This window comes from Neomonachus schauinslandi, chromosome X (genome assembly GCF_002201575.2).
Source record: "Neomonachus schauinslandi chromosome X, ASM220157v2, whole genome shotgun sequence".
Taxonomy (NCBI): Eukaryota; Metazoa; Chordata; class Mammalia; order Carnivora; family Phocidae; genus Neomonachus; species Neomonachus schauinslandi.
In genome coordinates this window covers 126,201,748-126,217,784 of record NC_058419.1, presented here as the reverse complement: position 1 = coordinate 126,217,784, position 16,037 = coordinate 126,201,748, and the positions used below count along the sequence as shown (strand labels likewise).

At 59.0% G+C, this 16,037-nt stretch overlaps 1 protein-coding gene across 1 annotated transcript in view; it reads left to right on the top strand.

Annotated features, from left to right (window-relative positions):
* The first annotated feature begins 9,803 nt into the window (after positions 1 to 9,803).
* SHOX (short stature homeobox) overlaps positions 9,804 to 16,037 on the top strand; it is a 9,955-nt gene continuing 3,721 nt past the window's right edge. Inside the window, exons 1-2 of the mRNA XM_021705655.1 lie at positions 9,804 to 10,074; positions 13,326 to 13,534. Coding sequence (XP_021561330.1) covers positions 9,804 to 10,074; positions 13,326 to 13,534 — 480 coding nt within the window. The remainder of the gene's footprint in view (positions 10,075 to 13,325; positions 13,535 to 16,037) is intronic.

Sequence of the window (16,037 nt, the reverse complement as noted above, 5' to 3'; positions counted from 1 at the left end):
TGAAATTAAATCCGATTTTAAAATTCGTGCCTCTGTTTCCTGTCTGTGTTCCCCCATCAGTTGTGAGCTCCATGAGAATGGGGAATGTGCCTGACTTACCTCTGTACCCCAGCATCTGGCATATGTGCATTGCTTTAAAAATGCATGGATTCATTTCTTGTTGCTCCTACAATGAGCCGTCCTTTCAAACGGTCCCATCCATTATCCCGAGGTTGTGTTGGGTCCAAAAAACGAGCAGTCCTTTCAAACAGTGCCATCCATTATCCCGAGGTTGTGTTGGGTCCGAAATCCAGGCACAAAGTGGGTGGCTTGGCTGTTGTCTTCTGCTCAGTGCCTTCCAAGGCCAAAATCAAGGAGTTGACCCTGGTGGGCTCTTATCAGGGGCTCTGTAGAAGAATCTGCTTTCAAAGCTCGTTCAGGTTTTTCGGCTAAATTCAGCTATTTGGGGATTGCAGGAGTGACAGCTCTTCCTTGCAGACTGTTGGCCAGGGCTGGTCTTTGTTCTTGAGACTCACCTGCATTCTGGTCACCTTCTATGACGTCCCCTCCAGCAATGGGCAGGTGTAATCGGTCTCACGTTTGGAATTTCTCTGACTCCAGCCAGAAAAAACTGAATGCTTTTGAAGAGTCCATGTGATTAGACGGGGCCCACCAGATGATGCAGGATTGTGTCCCCTTCTCACGGTCCCTCTTTAATCACCTCTGTGAAGTCCCTTTTGCCATGTAAGGGATGAGGGTGTGGACGTCTGTGGGTGGGGGGCACAGCTCTGCCTACCACAGTGCTCACTAAGTACTTGCTGGCAACAGAAAGAATCCATACAGAGCATCTTTTCTTCAAAGACGTGCTCCAGGGGGCAGGTCTGAAGCCAGCGTGGGGGGAGTGGTCAGAGGAAGGGACTGCTTTCTTCCCCACTTTGGAGACCTGATCATTGCCACACGAGTCCAGCTGGAAAGAAGGGGTCTTACTGGTGACACTCTGAACATCGTTGCAGAAGGAAGTGTTGTCAAAATCACCGCCCCCCCCCCCACCGGCGACCCGATGTGTGCTGCTGAGGGGTTGGTGTGGGCTGATGTGGGCACCCCTTGACCTCCTCCTGGTGGAGGAGACAGCCCTGGCCTCTGAGTCGTCCTCCATTGTTTACCAGGAGTACCTGTGGCCTTGGGGGTGCCCTAAGCAAGCCCCGCTCCGGGCCTGTTACAACCTCTCCAATGTCAGGAAGACAGGGTCCAGAAGCACGCCAAGGGGAGGCACCTCTGGTGACCTGAACCAGCTGTACCACGAAGCCACTGAAACGCTGGGGGTCCACACGCTTGCCCAAAGCCCCTTGCCTTCCCTTCCTCTCCCTTCTGCTCTTGGGAACCCCTCCTCGCCTGTAACCCCCGAAGCTGGCTTTGTAGTCCTCACGCAAACCCCAGGCCACGGGGAGGACCCTGGCATTACGGAGTTGGGTGGGTGGGGCTTTCTCCGTGCCCAGATCCCACCATCACCTTGGCATCTGTTTGCCTCGCCTGAGACCTGCTCCCGCCCATCCTGAGAACCAAGGCTGAAGGTGGAGCAGACCCCGGTGGGCGCGAGCCAGCCTCCCCCTATTGGCAGGTGTCAGCGGTGAAGGGGTCTCCTCTGGGGGCCAGGGATCGACACAGAGGTGGGTGAATGAAGGAATGAATGAAGTGAACGTTGGCCAGGCCCGCGCCCGCCACGGAGGGAAGGTCCAGCTCCCCACACACCCCAAGCCTTCCGGGCTGGAAGGAGCTTCGGGGCCATTATGCGGGCAGCTACCTTCCTCACTCAGGCCCCCAGGCCCCCTGCAGGGAGTGGGACGCAGCAGGACCCACGCCCAGGCCTTCAAGGGCAGAAATGGGGAGCTGGCTTCGTCTGCCCAAGGGGCTGAGTCCTGCGCGGGACAGCGCCCCCTCCCCCTCGGACCCTCCCGATCCGCCCAGGCCTCCCGCCCAGGCCTCCCGGAACCCCTCCCTGCGCTGCTCCAGGGTGGAGACGCCGCGCCCCCTTTCCCCGAAATCCGCGCCTATGGAGAGGTCTTGGGCTCGCGCTCCCTTCCCCCACCCCGGCGCTCCCCCTCCCCCGCGCGCGGCCGTCTCCGTTGGCGAAGAGGGGGCGGTGCTGAGCGCCGAGGTGGGCTCCTGGCGGGTGTCCAGCCGGGTCTAGCCCCAAGCTTCGCCTCAGGCCAGGAGGCTGAGCCGCGGGTGGAAGGGCCAACGGCTGGGAGCGGGGCGCGTCCCTCCCCGGCGTTGCCCCGGGGCCCCTCCCCCGCACTCGGGCCTGGCATGCGCCTCCGCTACCCAATTAGCCGAGCGCCGCCGGGACCCCTACGCCCCCACATCCCTGCTCCTCCCGCTCCTGCCTTCGCGCCCTCCGGCCTCGAGACACCCAGTGCTCTGCCCTACCCTGCTTCTCCAGTGGCCAGCAACCTCCCCAGGTCCCGAAGGGCCGGGGGCACACCACTGGCCCCCCACAGGCAACCGGGGGCGGTCAGCCTGACGCCTGCTTAGTGGGGGTGGGTGCATAGGCCTAGGAGAGGGGGGTAGCATAAGCCCCGTCCCCACCAAGGCCCTGCTGAGTGGTAAGCCCACCAGTCGGGGAGGAGAGCGACCCTTGGGTGGTGGCCCAGCGGCGAGGAATGGCAGTCCAGCTGTGTGACAGTGAGCTGGGGGGCCAGTGTGTGTGTGTGTGGGGGGGGGGCCGAGAACAAGCTGGGTGACTGACTTATGAGTCAATCGTGGAGTAAGGTTGCTTTGGGACCCCAGGGGCGCGGGCGCTTCCATGCTGGGGAAGTAGGCCGGCCCCAAAGCAGTCTTGGGGGGCCCCCAGAGCCCTGACGCTCATCCACCCAGACGACCTGTCTTTCCTGAACGCGCCGCGGTTGGCACGTAAACTTCAGCCTGCGTCCCGAGGGGGGAAGTTCGGTGGCACGTAAACTTCAGCCTGCGTCCCGAGGGGGGAAGTTCGGTACCACGGCAGCCCCAGGAGGTGGAGTACTGAGGGGCCTTCCTTCTGCACAAATTGGCCAGTTAATTAATGCTTGCCTTCTAGAGGGCGGAGTTTCCTTGCCTGGACTATTTTTCCAAAGACAAGGCATAGGGCAGTCGATGGCCAGCGCGGAACATCCTCCCTGGAGCGCAAGGGTCGCGCGTGTGCGGATCCCACCAGGGTACAGTTGGTCTTCTTCGGAGCTGGGGACAGTCGCAGTCTGTGGAACGTTTTGCAAACTTCGGGCAAGTGGACGCGGTCCGGGAGCCGTGGCCTTGTCTGCTGACGCTGACTGCACAAATATGAGTTATGCCCCCTCCCCCGCTCCCGGGGACGCTGCGCAGAGCCTGGGCGCGCAGGGCAGCGCGGGGCATAGGTCCAGGACGGCCCGCGGGGACAGCGCCCTATGCGCGCTGCTTGCGCCCGGGGCGGGGCGGGGGGGGGGGAGGCCTGGGGCCCAGCGTCCGCTCACTGCCACGCAGGTGCGAGTAACTGTCTGCAGAAGGTCCCGGCCCAGGGGCTGCTAACTTCCGAAAGAAAAAAAAGTCTCTCTCCACGGCTGTGGGCATGAGAGGTATTCACTCCTTTCAGGTGCATTTTGGACTTGGAGAGAAAAGGCAAAAGATTTTGAGCCCATTTGGGTTGGAGCTGATTTCCAAGCTCTCGCTAGCCTCTGTGTAAAAGGAAGGCCCATCCAGGTTGGGGGGTGGGGGGCGCGGGCAGGAGGAAGATAGGACTCACTCTTCCCCTGTCCTCTCTCTTGGAGGCCCTATGCCAGAAATGAGAGTGAAAATCAAAATATAAGCCCAAGATTTATTCCTGGAACATTAATTACTGCAGGAACTGCTCCCTGCCAAGCGCTTAATGTATTCATCACGAAGGAGACCGCCGCATTGTTTGTTTAACGGTGGTCTCCAGAAAACGGCCCTCTTTAGATGTCCTTCGTGGTAAACTGCTTTGCTCCCTGAAAAAAAAATAATAATGTTTTTCTTAAATAAAACATAGAGCAGGGGTCCTGTGATTAAATCTGAAAGCAAAGAGTTTTAATGTCCACCATATGTTACAAAGTACATGGGGAAGAAATAATAATAATAATAATAATAATAATAATAATAATAATAATAATAAAATCCCATAGAAAGCAAACAGCATTCCCTGTTAGGATATGTATTGTTAAACATGCATTTTTGCAATGAGCGCTATTTTAGAAATCTCCCCGCCCCCCCAAAAAATAAATCCTGGGGTTTTGTAGCAAAAGTGAGATAAATTGGGGAAAACACACACACACACACACCCATTACCAAAAGTACGTTTTCTGGGTGGGCCCTCGGAAGCACAGAGACAGCCTCCCCTCTGGAGAGGAGAGAGCAAATCCAGCCTCACGGCAACCTTTATTAATATTATACACATCGCATTTGTGGACAGGATCAATCTTATCCATTCACAAGCTGGATTAACAGAGCCCATTCAGAGTAATGAAAATCTATTAGCCTCGCATTTGAAACACGGATGTTTGTGTAAATCAATAAACACCATAGGACGGAATACAAACGCAGGTTTCTAAATTTAAAAGGGAGAAGTGGGGAAAAAAATAAGGAGCCTCTCTATGAAGTGTGTTTGCACATCTGTAAAATCCTGCACTTCTGATCGATACTTATAAATATTTAATGTGTGAGGAGGGGTTCATTGTTGTTAAAAAGGCTGGCTCTTGAGCGAAAACCATTAACACCCCCTCCCTTCTTATTATTAATAGAAATTGTTTTCCGAATTACATGCTGAGAAAGTAGGCCGGCCAGGCTGAAGACACACTCCTTGAAATATGCTTCCTCCGTGTCCTGGGAACCAAGGATGAGCCTCAGGGGTCCTGAGGTGGCGGGGTGTGGGGAAGAGGGTCTGCCCCCGGGGTCCCCCGCCCTCCCACTGGGGGTGGGGGCCCTAGACGCTGCGAAACGCTGCTCAGCTATTAAGAGCTAAGAGCATGAAGTTTGACTTAAGGTAAATACATTCCGATCGGGAAGACCTGTGTTTTCTGGGCTCTAAGTGAAAAAATTCAAGCCATTCCTTTTAGGAAGGAAGTAAATGAAATACTAAATATCTGAATATTCCTAACCTCCTTCCCCCTGGCATTGTTAAGTGTAAGAGAACAGGAGAGAGCCGTGAACAGCACCGTCCACTTATTAAAATGAACCTATCTGGCGCACAGCAAGATCGTTTGGTAAAATCGGAAAATGCCCATGTCCCTGTTCTCCGGCTGTCTTTAGTCTGTCCCTGAGGTCTGTCCACACCTGCCATGCCCCAGAAGGGGCCTGGTGGCACATGGCACCGTGGTTACCGGGGTCAGCTGTGTCCACAGCATCTCCTCCTAGGTGTCTGGGGGGCTCGGGCTGGACATCCAAGCTTACGCACTGTGCCTTGCAGATCGGGGTCCCTGGTGGGTACAACAGCTAAGAAGTCTAGTGGCCCCTTTCTTTTCTGCAGTTGGGGAAAAGAGTTGAGAAGAGGAGAAATCCCCCTCACCAGCACCATCAACCAATTATCACCACTGTGCCGGGCCAGCAGGACGCGGAGGGCGAAGCCGGTTTGCTCGGTTTCCTGCCGCTCCTGAGGGGCTTGTGGGAGCTTTCTAGACCTGCCCAGGCCGGGAGGCCGGCTGGGAGCCTGCCAGGCTGGCCTGAAGCTGAAGAGCTGGGGTAAACTCTGGGTGGGGGCTGCAACACGTCCGGCTCCAGCCGCTGCAGGCCTGGCTTCGAGCTGTCCACGGCCTCGTCCGGGTGGGGGGTCGGCGGAATTCAGGGAGGCCTGATCCGGTAGGAGTGCACCCCGTTCCCGTGCGCAGCTAGCAGGGAGGAGGGAGCCCCCACTCTCGGATGAGGGCGCTGGCCTCCCGTGGGTTCGTGCGGGCGGGCGGGCTGAGAACCGCTCCCGCTCCCGGGGTGGCCACGCTCTCTTCTCGCTCACGAGTGGGAGGCTGGCGCGGATGGGACAGTGGCGGGGGACTTGGGCCAACAGACACCACGGGTGGAAGCCCAAGCCTCCAAGCTGCAGGAGCTAACCCTTGTGTTAGTGACCCTTCAACCTCCTCCCGGTTGGCCAAGACCCTTCGTCCAGGTCTGGCATTTTTATTTACTTGTATTGCGTTTTGTTTCCTCGTGCTTCCACAGCTGGAACAGGATGGAAACAGCGCGCGTATAGGAGCGGGTCAGGCATTCACGACCCGGGCAGCCCGCGTCTGCGGGGGTTTCTGGGCCGCGGGGCGCGCGGGCGCGCGCGAGGCGGGCGCGCAGCGACTCCCGGACGCGAATCCAGGACCTGCGCGAGCTGCCCGCGCGGTGTGCGGAGCATTTGGTGAACTCAAACTTCGGAACTTCTCCTTTCTTCCAGAAACCAGATCCCCCTCTTCTGCTCCCTCCTGCACCCCCCACGACTTCTTTTTTGTTGTTGTCAAGGAAAGAGATGGGCTTTTGTTTCTATCCACAAACTTCCCTGAAACCGTTTCTTCTTTAAGACTTGGGGAGGGGGGGGGGAAATGCACTGCACACTTGAAAGCATCTACATTCTCACAAGACATGTTGGGATTTTAAGAAGTCTGTTCTCTCCTCTGTTCTTGGTGCTCCTTCTTTCTGGGAGAAGCTCTCTAGAAGCTCAGACAAGCTCCCCTTATGCGGAGGCCCTAGCCAGCCCAGGAGGGTCTGTACCCTCCCCTCCCGCCTGCAGTCGCCCGAGCGGAAATGTAAATGTAACATTTCATAAAGTGTGCCCACCCAGCGGCCTCGGGCCATGTCCTGAATTAGCAGAAATATGTGGTGCGAACACTCATTGCCTAGGCTAAAATATGAGGACTAAACTCCGCGCTTTGCTGTTTGGGTCTCTGTCTCTGAAGGGGCAATATGTCAAGGCGCCTGGTGCGCTCCTGGCTGGAGAGGGGCGTGGGTTTCAGGGGACTGCGCCCAACAGTCAGAGAGGTTGCCACTTGGCTCCTTATCAACAGAAAGTTTGATTTCGTAGAACGGCGACAGTCTTCACGAGCCAGTCGCTCTCAGCAGAGGCAAGGCCTTCCAGGTCTAGAAGAGAAGCTAGCCGTGGACTCGGTTTCTTTTCCAAAGGGTTATTTTGAAGTCATTTGTCTGCGGTGCAAGGGGCACCCGAGGTGGAGCTGCAGAGGTGTATGGGGGGTGAGGGGTGGGAGGAGGTTTAGTTTTTCTCGCGTTTAAGGATCTTGAATATGCAGAGTCCCAATCCAGTGCCTGTTGCGGAGATTGCAGGAGGCTGCCAGAAGCTGGTTGGGGCAGGGTTCCCTGTTAGGTAGGGGTGGGACCTGAGGAGGTAGGAGATGGGGAGCATCCCTGCAGGGAGTCCTGGGCTGAAGGTTTGGGTCTCAACCCCCTGTTCCCTGTGGAGGAAGCTCAGGCCTTGCAAGGCCCGGGCCCTCGGGGACCCCGGGGGTTGCTGAGAAGGGACAGGGAAGGTTCTGGGAGGGGTGGGCAGGGTTTCCAGCACTGGGTCCCTGGGGAGCTGGCCTCCCCACCTGGGGCTAGTGGGAGTGGGAGGGGGCTCTGAAGTGGGGAGATGGGAAGAGGACAAGTTCCCTGCCCGGGACAACTGGAGAAAGTTGCTGTGGTCCAGAGTGTCACCCCCACAACCTGCTTCTCTGTCTCTGTCTCTCTCTTCTGCTTCCCTGGGCCCTCACTGTTCAGTCTACCTGGAACAGAGTTCAGCTGGGGGGTGGGGGGTCTGCAGACCCCGTGGGGTGGCAGGGGTGGGGGTGGGGGCTCAGCGGGGGTGAGGACTGTCAACTCCGGGGCCGCCCGGCGCCCTCACCCCGTGCGCGGTGCGCACCCCGCTCGGGGCGCAAGCCCTCGACGTTTCCCCCGCCGACCCGCTGCATGCATAATGCATGAGGGGATATTTGTAATTCTGTGTGATATCTGCGCGCCTCCGCTTTGATTAGAGGGCCGCGGTGACAAAGACCTGTTTGTTAAGTTGGAAAGGCTTCTAAGCCTCCCGCTTTTGAAGTCCGGAGGAGGCGGCGGCCTCTGAATCCCCCAGCTCCAGGCCCGCTGCACGCCGGGCAGAGCAGCCTGGGCCACGCGGAGAGGCGCCGGCGCAGAGCTCCCCGAGGAAGGACGGAGGGCGCGGGGACAGGAGGAGAAATGGGGGGAAGGAGGGGGAAAGTCAGGAGGGCAGGAAGCAGAGGGGGGGGGGAGGAGGGAGGGTCGCGGGGAAGGAGCAGGTCTACTCCTCCAACTCCGGTCTCCTCCTCCTCCCCGCGTCTGGAGGGTAGGACACCCCCTGCCCCTCCCCAGACCGAGGCACCCCCGACTGAACCCCGAGTGACTGGACGCAGGCCCCACGATGTCCGGAGAAATCGTGCCCTTTCCCTCCCGCCGGCGGAGAAGTTCCGCGCTGGACGGAACGCCGGGTACCGCCGAGGGTGGCCCCGATCCTGGGCTCCGATTCACAAACACTCCGAGCGGGGACTGCCTTCCGAACATGCAAAACGAGCTCCTCCAAAAACCAGCAGCGCCCCGCTCCCCTGCACGCCGCCGCGGAGAGCCGGGTCCCGACTCCTGCGGGGGTGGGAGGGGTGGGGAAGTGGGGTGGAGGAGAGACGAGGCGATCTGACAGATAAAAGAGGGGAAGGGGGGGGAAGTCAACTTTATTTGCAGATGGAAATTTGCAGACAGGATGACATGCTTGACTTCCGGGAGTGTAAACCCGCTGAGAAACTGGGTCCTTCTCAGCCTTGGAACGGGCGCGAGGCAAAGCGTGGCACAACCAGAAATATCTCTATTTCCCCCCAAATAAATATCGTAGACACCAGGTTCCCTGCACGGCTCTAGAGAAGGCTGCCTCGGTGCCCAGAGGACCGCTGTTTACAAACCAGGTCTCTCTCCGCGCCAGCCGTGGCTGTCTCTGAGTCCGGACCCCCCGCGCTCCGGGTGCACGCGGCCCGGCCGCGTCCCAGTCCCCGGCCTCCGCGGCGCCGGCCCCTCCGAGGTCTGCGAGCCGCTTTTCGCCGCCGCCGCCGAGGTTCCGGCGTCCACGCTCGGGTACACGCGGGCCCCGTTCCTCCCCCTTTCGGGGTCCTCGAGCTGTTTACCGGTCGCGCCGTGCACCCCAGTTCCAACCGCTCGCTCCGCGGGCCGCGCCGCCAGGTCCGGCCCGCAAGCCAACCACATCTCAGCGTTGCAGCCGATTCTCGTCTGTGGATCGCGCGTCACCGTCGCCCGGGGTCCCCTCGGCCTCTCTCCCTGCATTGCCGCGCGCGCGGACCGACACATCTCGCGGAGACGGGTTCCCGGGCGCGGGGCTGGCTGTTCTCCTGGCCGCGCGGGCCGGCGAGGACCGCCTCACCATCGATAAACTCCTCCTCGAGTTTGCTCTCCGCCACGCATTGGGGGAATGCGGGTACCTGTTTGGGGCGCTGGCGCCTGCGCCTGCTGGCGCGCGCGCGCGCTCTCTCCCTTCAAAAAAATTGGATCTTTACCTCTCCGCACCAAGGTGCTCAGACGCCCAGCAGTGATGAAATGAGCAGAAAGCCAATTGCCGGACTGGAGGTGGGGGAGAGATAGCATCTCTGCGTGCCCCCGCCGCCGAGCCAGGAGCCGTAATTGCTGCAGACAGGGAGCGCTGGGGGTTGGGCGGACGTGGCCGTGTATAAATAGTGAGATCTCAAATTGAAAGGCATAAATAACAGCAGGAAGGATCTACCCTCACACGGACAAGTCGTCTCCGCGCGGGGAGGCGTGCGGACCACAGCCCGGCTCCCAGCCAGCCGCGCCGAGCCCTGCGGACCCCGCCGCCCCGCGCAGCCATGGAGGAACTCACGGCTTTTGTATCCAAGTCTTTTGACCAGAAAAGCAAGGAGAGTAGCGGCGGCGGCGGCGGCGGCAAGAAGGATTCGATCACGTACAGGGAAGTTTTGGAGAGCGGACTGGCGCGCTCCCGGGAGCTGGGGAGCTCGGAATCCAGCCTCCAGGACATTACCGAGGGCAGTGGCCACTGTCCGGTGCATCTGTTTAAGGACCACGTGGACAGCGACAAGGACAAACTGAAAGAGTTCGGCACGGGGAGGGCTGCGGAAGGTAAGCTCGCGCCGGACGCCGCGGCGGGCCCCTCCCGGGGACCGCGTCTCCTCGCCACCGAGCCCGCCCGCCTGGCCCTCGCTCCGCGCGCGGGGAGGCCCCGGGCGCCGCGGCTCGCTCAGAATTCCACCCCAAACTCTGCATTTACGGCCGCGCTCGGACGGAAAGGCCCCGGCAACGCATCGCCAGTCTTTGCGTAAGAAAGAAAGGAAACGCGGATGCAGGAAGGGAGGCCAGGGGGGCCGAGGATGAGCAGGGGCTGGGGCCAGGCGCTGCCTGAGGACTGGCTTCCCCTGGGCGTTGGCACCGGACGTCGCAGCGGGAACTTTCCCGGGTTGGGGTCCATCGGGCGGATGTGCCTGAAAACCGAGGTCGGCTGCAGGGGCTGTTGCGCGCGTTGCCTGTCTGCCGGCCTGTCTGAGTCGACTCCCCAGAGCGCGCGAGGAGAGATCCACACGCATCTCTCGCAGCTCCCACCCCCTCCCCGCGTCCCGAGCGTTTGAAACGGGCAGGCGTTGAGGACGTGCTGGCCGGTGGGCCCGGAGCTAAGGCTCGCAGTCTCCGCTCCTGCCTGCCGAATCCTCTCCGCGCTGTTTTCCTCTTAGGGAAAACTTTCCCCTTGAACCTTGAGACTTGATCTGGGCTGACGCGGGCCTCTAAATTAAAACCACTCCCGCGCCCGCAGGTGGCCAGGGTCTGGACGCGAAGTGAGGGGCCCTGGGAAGCTCGTGGCGGGGCGCGCGCGGCCGCTCCGACCCCAGGCTGTCAGAGAGAAGCCGGCCCTGCGGCGGGTGGCCGGCGCGTCCTGGGCCGGGGCCTCCTTCCTTTCCAGATAAGGTTCGCCGCGGTTCGCCCTGTTGCTGAATGGGGGGGGGGGGACACGGCAAGTTTTGGGGGCTCTCCCAGCTGGGCAGGGGTTATCCCAACCCCGGGGATCTCTGAGCAAACAGGGCAACCAGCAGCGGTAAATCAGAGGCATAAAATGGGCTGGATTTCTCAGGGGGCACAGTTTGAAACTGCTCGGAATGTCTATTTTTCATTACAAAGAGGAAATACAGAGGCTTACCATTCGCCTCCGCCGGCCCTGTTCCACTCGCTGTCAGCGTGATGGTTCCCCTACAAGTAGACCTCAGCCCCCTACACACACCTCCCCCTACTCAGGAAGCCCACGTCTCCTGCTCTTTGGGACCCTACACTTGGGGTCTCCGAGTGGCAGAGTCCCGGGCCATGGCCTTGAAACGTTGCCGATGACCCAGATGTCTTTCAGAGGCCTTGACCCGTGGAAGCAGCAAGCTGCCAGAGGCTTACAGATCCGCCCCTGACCACTGGCCGCCCAGGTGGCCTGGGCCAGACCTGTCTTACCTCAGGGTGCCCCCCTTGGGCACTGCCAGGTACCCCTGACTCTATAATTCATACAGAGTTGGCTTTAATGAAGACACAGCTGTCAGCTGGGTGCGACTCAGGGCCTACACTGAGTACATGACAGCACCCAGGGCTGACCTCCATGGCTCCTGACCAGTTCCCCCCAAGTCCTTCCTAGAGGTCGGGCCCCTCCTTGTCCCGCCTGCCTCCTTTCAGCCTGATTGCTGAGGCAGCGGACCCCGGAAAAGGGGGCCTCGGAAAGAGAGTGGAGTGCAGTCAAGGCCTTTGAAAAAGGAGAGAACAGAACAGGGTTGCCTCTCAGCTGTGCCTTTCCCCCCTTGGGCTGGGTGTACAGACCCCTTGCAGGGCTGAACCCCAGGCTGTATTGGTAAGATGGGAGCCAGATGGAAGTGTGGGAGATCTTGGGGTTCCAGCAGAAACCCGGAGGTCTTAGGCTCCTGCACAGTGGGTCCCGCGTTGTCGAGGAAGGGACTCTGTGGATTTTGCAAAGCCTGCCGCGGGTTCTTAAGGACTTTGAAGGCCAGCTTCTCAGCTGGGATCAATCCCTGGGGTCAGACTTCAGAGACAGGGAGGAAGGAAGAGTGGGGGGGGGGGCGCTTCTAGGACAGGATTTACGACTGGGAAGAAATGGGGTGTTTTTGGAAATGCGATGCTTTCGGAGGTGGAAGGGAATTTAAAGATCCAAGCTGGGGTTAAGTGCCCCATGCTCAGGGGTCTTGATGCTGCTCAGGAGGCAGACTCAGGACTGAGCTTCTGGTGTCCAGCTCAGGGATCCTGATCGGGGGAGCAGGGTAGCAGGATTACCCCTCTCCCCACAGCCGCTTTCGGTCTTTCCCTCTTGGTAAGTTTCTGGGCTGAGTCATGCAGACCCCTTCTCTGCTTCAGACCTGGGGGCTCTTTGGCTAGAGCCTCCTGAAGGCTGGCATCCTCTTGACAGCAGGGGACATCTAATTAGGGCGCAGAGATGCTCTGTGCCTGTGTCCAGTAGGTTCCCTGATGCAGAGAAAGCACCGGGAGACCCAGGCGCCGGGGAGGTGCAGCTTCTTACCCGATGCTGGAGCCCCCTCCCGCCAGGAAATAGAGATGCTATCATCGTTTTTGGACTAAGAAAGTACCACTGTTGGTGCCCTGGTGGGGTGTGTGAATATATGTGCAACAGAGAGAGACTGCAAGCAGAGGGTGTCTTGTCGCATTGCACCTCCCCCCCCCAGACACCATGCTGTGCTAGGATAGGAGTTTTGCTCTTGGAGTCTGAAGAAGAGACCAGGGTGTGGGCCGCGTGCGCTCCGCTCCACGGCCTCCTCCGGAGGGAGGACCCAACCCGCCTGGCGCGGCCCCTGTCCCGCTGCGTAGCAGCGGGGGGGCAGCAGGGTTCCCCGGCCTGGACCCCAGCGTGGCCTGGGCCCGCCGCACACCCTCCGCGGGCCGACACTCGGGCCACTCTGCCCAAACTTCTTGGACTTAAAATAATATTTAACCCCCCGCCCCCGGGGGGGGGGGGGGGGGGGGGGGGGAAGAAAGTTAGGGTATGTCAATATGTCAAGAGGCAAAGTGGAAAAATTAAGGAAACCATGGCAAGACTAGGCCAAGAAACACGGCGCCGCCAATGCCCGAGTTATTGCCAAAGAGCGTGTGTTCCCTGGAGTCCGCTTTATCGACTTGACGCAGCCCCCGGGTCAGGGCGCCTTTGCCGCCGGGGCCCCTTGCTCCGCAGGCACACACTTCGATTTTAGCCGCGCGGCACAAAAGCCTGCACCGCGGGCCCCTGTCTCGGGCGCACGGCCCCGCGGGCCCTGGCAGGCAGGGACGGGCAGGGCGCTCTGGGGGAGCCCTGCGCCCTCAGCCCTGTGCCCTCGGCCCGCCCGCAGGTATCTACGAGTGCAAGGAGAAGCGCGAGGACGTGAAGTCGGAGGACGAAGACGGCCAGACGAAGCTGAAACAGAGGCGTAGTCGCACCAACTTCACGCTCGAGCAGCTCAACGAGCTGGAGCGGCTCTTCGACGAGACCCACTACCCTGACGCCTTCATGCGCGAGGAGCTCAGCCAGCGCCTGGGGCTCTCGGAGGCGCGTGTGCAGGTAGGAGCGCGCGGGGCCGGCCCCGCCGCCCGGGCCTCGCCGGGACCCCCGAGGAGCGCGGCAGCTCGGCCCCGGCTGCAGGCCCCTTCCCGGAGCGCGGGGAGACTGGGAGCGGGCTGGCGCGCCGGGCCTTTCGGGCGCGGCCCTCGCAGGCGGGTCGCACGGTTCGAACGAAGGGCGACTGCCCTGCCTGAGCGGGCCGCCCTCCACGTCCAGGTGGTCGGGAATTGGGGTGCCTCTTCACCTCTTTCCACTGGTTCTGTTCCTCTCCTCCTCCGTGCCGCGGCCCTCAGCCCCCTCCCTCCCACTCCAGGGAGGGGAGGCGAGGGACGAGGTGGGGGGAGTCGCGCACACTGGGCATCTTGATGAGCGCGGCTGCAGCCCGCGCGGGGCCGGATTAGCCTGGGCGCGCGGGGCGCGGGGCGGGGGGGCGCGGGCGCATGAATTCATGATGCCCCATCTGGCAAGCCACTGTCGGCGGGGGGCCCTGGGCGTGCACAGCACGTGCGCGGAAGGGACGCTCTGGCAAGCTTTTCCCGGGCATGAGGAACGTTCCCTTAAATTTATTAATGCATTAATGCGTGGCAAAGATCGGCTTCCAGCTCGCTTCCTCCGGGATGGTGCAGATCCCGCCTGGGAGGTCGGGCCTGGAAGCTCCCTCCTCAAGGCTCGGAGCAGGATAGAAGCGCCAGGGAGAGAAGGAAAGGGGGTCAGCATCCCCGGGCTCTGGGGACCGGTTTTAAATAAACGGAATTAATATTGTCAAGCGGGGAGGGGGGTGGCCGTGAAAATCCCAGCGCTTTGAAGGCCCGGGTTTCCCGCTGCTTAGAAGATCAACACATTCAAACACCACTCTCCCCCGCCCCCAGTTGACTTAGGAAACGAAAACACAAACGTGTGTTATAGATAGTGTTTTACGAAATTTTTAATTTGAAAAACAATTTTTTTTTTTTGGATCCCAGCCCCCTTTCCATCTTCCCAAGCGGCTGCCATAAATAATAGGCTTTCTTAGCTTGAAATGCAATATTCCTCAGCCTTGTCCAGCTCTTGTCCGCAGAAGCAGCGGACACAGAATCTTGCTGCAAGGTGGGACCTCCCCCCTCCCCGCGCCCTCAGAGTAGCCCCCGCCAACCTCTTCCCTGAGGGTCCAGGCGGTTGGCTCATCTGTGGCCCCAGCGAAGAGAGGTGGCTAAGGCTGAGGGTGTCTTTTCCGGCTGGCCACCCTTCTGGGGGAAGATGGATGGGGCTGCACCGTATAAATTAATGAAAAGATTAAACTTTCGCTGAAGGGGACATCAACTTTTATGTCATCTTCCCGGTGTCTTTCTGCCTGGGATCTGTAATATCTCCCAGGCCTTGATGTACTGTTTCTATAAAAATAAATTACTTCTAATTTAATTCTACACTATTTCTTTCAGCAGTCTATTACGGAGTAACACCTTAGCAGGAGGGACGGAGTGGCAGGAAATTGGTTCTTGGGTGCTTGCAGATCTTGAGAAAGCCCTAAAATATAAAGGGGGGTGAGGACGGGGGTGGGGGAGAGAGATGTGAGTGGCTATATCCATCCAGAGGTGAATTAAAATTTAATGACTGTAAATAATAATAAAAACAAACATGGGAATAAAATAGAAGAAATCATTTTGTTTTGGCCACGGGGATGAGAATCGCAGGGTAAAGGGGCAGCAGACGGGCTCATAAAAATCAATTAGTTAAAATGAATGGGTCATCCCGCAGGAGGTGCGGAGGTCTGGGGGGGGGTGGCGTGGCAGGAGCAGGGGGGCAAGAAGGGACTCTGGTTTATTCCTGTCTCCGAAGTGTTCGGTAATCCTTTTCGGTACAGCCCGTCCCGTGTTGTTAAAGGATAGAGTTTCAATTTAGTGTGGAAATTTGCTGTAAATAAATTGGGGATTCTATGGAAACTGGTCCTTATTAACCTTTTATTTTTACTGTCACCGTGGCACCTCATATCACGCAGCTGTCAGGGTTATAATGGAAAGTTATGAGACCACAGTGAGGAGCACGAGGTAATTTAATTACAACAAATATCTTTGGGTTTATGGCGCAGAGCTAAATTAAATGTCATTATTCACTGTCTGTAATGGAAATCAAAAAGAAATCAGATTACACCATTTGTGAAAGAAATCAGTGAGTGGCCCTTAATGAAGATATAACCGCTTAACCAGTGTAGTGCACTTTACTTAGCATATTCAGGACTAATTGGAATTGATCGTGAATCACCCCAAGACTGATTTATTATCGCTTCGTGCACTGGCTAATTCATCACTTTTATTCTTCATAATCGCATTGCCCCCCCAACCCCCCACACCCCCACCACACGACGGCGCTGAAAGGAAAGTGAGTTTTGCTTGCCAGATTTCAAGAGGATTCTGTTTTTGAAAAATGCCCTTCCAGGGCGCAGAGTTTGCTCTCCTGAGGACTGGGTCCGACCCGGAGGAGAGGGAGGAGCTCAGGACCGGGTCCAAAGGGGTCCAGTTCGACCAGG